We start from the raw sequence: 3976 nt of genomic DNA, 5'->3' as shown, positions 1-3976 counted from the left end.
CTGTGAGAGTGAGTGTGTGAGTGTGTGAGTGTGAGTGTGTGTGAGAGTGTGTGTGTGTCTGTGAGAGTGTGTGTGTGTCTGTGAGAGTGTGTGTGTGTCTGTGAGAGTGTGTGTGTGTCTGTGAGAGTGTGTGTGTGTCTGTGAGAGTGTGTGTGTGTCTGTGAGAGTGTGTGTGTGTCTGTGAGAGTGTGTGTGTGTCTGTGAGAGTGTGTGTGTGTCTGTGAGAGTGTGTGTGTGTCTGTGAGAGTGTGTGTGTGTGTGTCTGTGAGAGAGTGTGTGTGTGTGTGAGAGAGTGAGTGTGTCTGAGTGTGTGTGAGAGTGTGTGTCTGTGAGAGTGTGTGTGTCTGTGAGAGAGTGTGTGTGTCTGTGAGTGTGTGAGAGAGTGTGTCTGTGAGTGTGTGAGAGAGTGTGTGTGTGTCTGTGAGAGAGTGAGTGTGTCTGTGAGAGAGTGTGTGTGTCTGTGAGTGTGTCTGTGTGTGTGTGTGTGTGTGAGGGCGAGTGACCCACCTGCCATGTACTGAGACCCTGAAAGAAGAAGAACAGAGCGAAACCCCAGACCACAGCGGTGAAGAGAATACACACCAGAGCCAGACACTGGATTCGCTCACCGCTGCGCAGCTGCACACAATAGTTAAATCACAAATAAACATCTGAACGAGACTAAAACTCAAATTCAACTGAATGAGTTCAAACACCGGAGCACAAGCTCCTCTCACAGAAACCACAGGGCCGTTCTTCAGATCCGGCCCTCGAGGGCCACCGTCGGTCAGGGCCGGATCTGAAGAACCCTGCGGTGAGGCGTCAGGACCACAGGAAGTAGATGATGATGTCATAATGAGAGCGGCACCTTCATTATGATGTAGAAGGCAAAGTAGAGCAGCAGGTTACAGATAGCGATGGCCAGCAGGTACGAAGCGAAGTCATTGGGTCGTTTGATGAGGCCGTACGCCGCCCTGAACACACATGCACACACACACACACACACACACAGGGGTCACGTATGTGCTCGTATCATGTGACTGGGAGAGATGTGAGATGATGATGAACAGCGTTACTCACCGTGACCAGTTCACAATGTTTCCCATCGCCAGCAGAACCATCCGATCCTACACACACACACACAGGGGTCACGTATGTGCTCGTATCATGTGACTGGGAGAGATGTGAGATGATGATGAACAGCGTTACTCACCGTGACCAGTTCACAATGTTTCCCATCGCCAGCAGAACCATCCGATCCTACACACACACACACACACACACAGGGGTCACGTATGTGCTCGTATCATGTGACTGGGAGAGATGTGAGATGATGATGAACAGCGTTACTCACAGTGACCAGTTCACAATGTTTCCCATCACCAGCAGAACCATCCGATCCTACACACACACACACACACGCACACATCAGAGAGATTCACTGCGACAGCTGCACACGTGTGTGTGTGTGTGTACTCACGATGTACATGGGTCCACTGCACTGTCGAATACAGTCTGTGTAGATCACATTCAACATCCTGCGCAAGATCCCCGAGTCTGAAACACACACACACACTCCTGCTGAATATGTCAGATGTGTGCGTGTGAGTAAGAGAGAGAGAGAGAGAGAGAAAGAGTGTGTGTGTGTTTAAGTGCGTGTGTGTGTGTGTATATAAGAGTGTTAGAGCTGTGTATCCCCAACACAGAGTCCACTATACTATACATATCACGATTAGGGCTGGGCGATTTGATCGATTAATTCGAATTTAATGTGAGATGATGATGAACAGCGTTACTCACAGTGACCAGTTCACAATGTTTCCCATCACCAGCAGAACCATCCGATCCTACACACACACACACACACACACACACACACATCAGAGAGATTCACTGCGACAGCTGCACATGTGTGTGTGTGTGTGTACTCACGATGTACATGGGTCCACTGCACTGTCGAATACAGTCTGTGTAGATCACATTCAACATCCTGCGCAAGATCCCCGAGTCTGAAACACACACACACACTCCTGCTGAATATGTCAGATGTGTGCGTGTGAGTAAGAGAGAGAGAGAGAGAGAGAAAGAGTGTGTGTGTATTTAAGTGCGTGTGTGTGTGTGTATATAAGAGTGTTAGAGCTGTGTATCCCCAACACAGAGTCCACTATACTATACATATCACGATTAGGGCTGGGCGATTTGATCGATTAATTCGAATTTAATGTTTTGCTGCAATTTTATTTTTTAGAAATCGAGGAATCGCGATTTTTGAATAGAAATATTACCAAATGTTACAATTAGACACTTTGACAATATGCCAATCATAACAGTAAAGAGAAAAGACCGATTAACCGCTCACAGGTGACACGCTCTTTTCGCGAGGCGCTGTTCACACAGAATACGCTTTTGTGTTGACAAAGATGCAACATGGACAGTGGAATAGAAAAAAACATGCAAGAACATGTGAGTGAACTTGTTTTAATTGGAGCGCTGCGTGTTTATAATGCAGTTTCATGCATGAGTTGCTGCAAGAGACAAACGCCTCCATATTTACACAGAAAAAACAATGGAAAAGCAGTGCAATCGAATAAAAAACCTGTAAAGAGCTACTACTGTATGTCTTAATATTTCATGGTGACAGGCTGAGAGCTGCTGTTCATTGTTTTTACAGAACAAACATTTATTGTTAATAGCCTACTGGTGTTACACCTTCAGAAGTCAGAAAGAGCTTTATTACCAAGTCTGTTTACACACACATTACACAGTAGAGATGGAGTATATCACTAATAAAAGAAAAACAGAAAATTAAATAATGCACTATATACAGAAGTGTTTAGCTGTTTAAATGAATGTACAGATATATTTACAAGTGCACAGTTTAGAAATGTACAATTTTCAGATTCTATGTTTAAAAGCCAAAGTCATTTTGAATTTGAATGAGAATTTTTGAAGCATTTTCATTGTAGCCTATTATTTTTGAACATATAACATGTATAAGACTTGTATAAGTTTGTACAAGATGTAGTTGTAGTTCATGCATCTTTTCTGCAAAGATATTTAACAAGTGATTTGTTTAACATTTACATCATGCTGACAACTTCATGTGTGCTGCACTTAGAATTTTCTTTAACTAGAGCGTTAGTAAAGAAAAAGTTATTGCAATCATTTTGTAACATTTTTAAGATGAATAGTTAAAAATCGAGAATCGGTCAAAATCTAGATTTAATTTTTTTTGCCAAATCGCCGACACAGGACTGCACTGAATTTCACCTCAGCAGAATTCAGTAAAACAGCAGTTTATTAAACACTGCATACTAGAGTGCCATTGCTAACTATTGGCAGAGCAGCAGCTGAGCTCTGCATTATGAAGGGCCTCTATAACTGTACCACAGTATAATAAAGGTAATGGCATATGTTTCATGTTTACACTGTGCACTCCCCACCAGGTACAATATTCTGATTGTTTGCATCTTGTTTTTAAGCCCATAAATAATAATGTACTCATCCTAATAAATTTATATCGTAATGTACTCATACTAATATATTTTTTAAAATCATCTTTACATTGCTGGTAGGTTATCATTGCACAAATTAACACACTCTCTACGATAAAAATAAATAAATTAGAAGCATTCTAAGCTAATGCGCTGTCTTCACTGTATCTCACGCGCATTTATCCACGTGCCACGATATCCATACAGGGCCAGCTGTATCGATACTCGTATCGTCAAATTTCTGTGACGATACATTGTCGTATCGATGTATCGAACACAGCCCTAGTGTGTGTGTGTGTGTGCGCGTGTGAGTGAGTGAGTGTGTTTGTGTGTGAGAGAGTGTGAGTGTTTGTGAGTGAGTGTGCGTGCGTGCGAGCGAGCGAGAGTGTGTTTGTGTGAGTGTGTGTGTGTGTGAGAGAGTGTGCGTGTGAGTGAGTGTGTGTGTGAGTGAGTGAGTGAGTGCGTGCGAGGGTGTGGGTGTGTCCGTGCGTCCGTGCGAGAGC

At 43.5% G+C, this 3976-nt stretch overlaps 1 protein-coding gene across 4 annotated transcripts in view; it reads right to left on the bottom strand.

The window, feature by feature from the left end:
• Positions 1 to 3976, bottom strand: part of sidt2 (SID1 transmembrane family, member 2) — a 32074-nt gene that overhangs the window by 6801 nt on the left and 21297 nt on the right. For 3 of the 4 annotated variants that reach the window (XM_016241132.1, XM_016241131.1, XM_016241135.1), the window contains 4 exons: positions 1912 to 1988; positions 1334 to 1380; positions 848 to 953; positions 508 to 618 (listed from right to left, as the gene is read on the bottom strand). In XM_016241132.1, coding sequence (XP_016096618.1) covers positions 508 to 618; positions 848 to 953; positions 1334 to 1380; positions 1912 to 1988 — 341 coding nt within the window. Of the gene's footprint in view, positions 1 to 507; positions 619 to 847; positions 954 to 1333; positions 1381 to 1779; positions 1827 to 1911; positions 1989 to 3976 lie in introns of all 4 variants that reach the window. The other variant, XM_016241134.1, reaches the window with a different exon arrangement.

Source organism: Sinocyclocheilus grahami, unplaced genomic scaffold (assembly GCF_001515645.1).
Source record: "Sinocyclocheilus grahami isolate Dianchi unplaced genomic scaffold, SAMN03320097.WGS_v1.1 scaffold613.1, whole genome shotgun sequence".
NCBI classification, from domain to species: domain Eukaryota; kingdom Metazoa; phylum Chordata; class Actinopteri; order Cypriniformes; family Cyprinidae; genus Sinocyclocheilus; species Sinocyclocheilus grahami.
The sequence above is the reverse complement of the archived record's forward strand: the minus strand, read 5'-3'. Positions and strand labels throughout refer to the sequence as shown.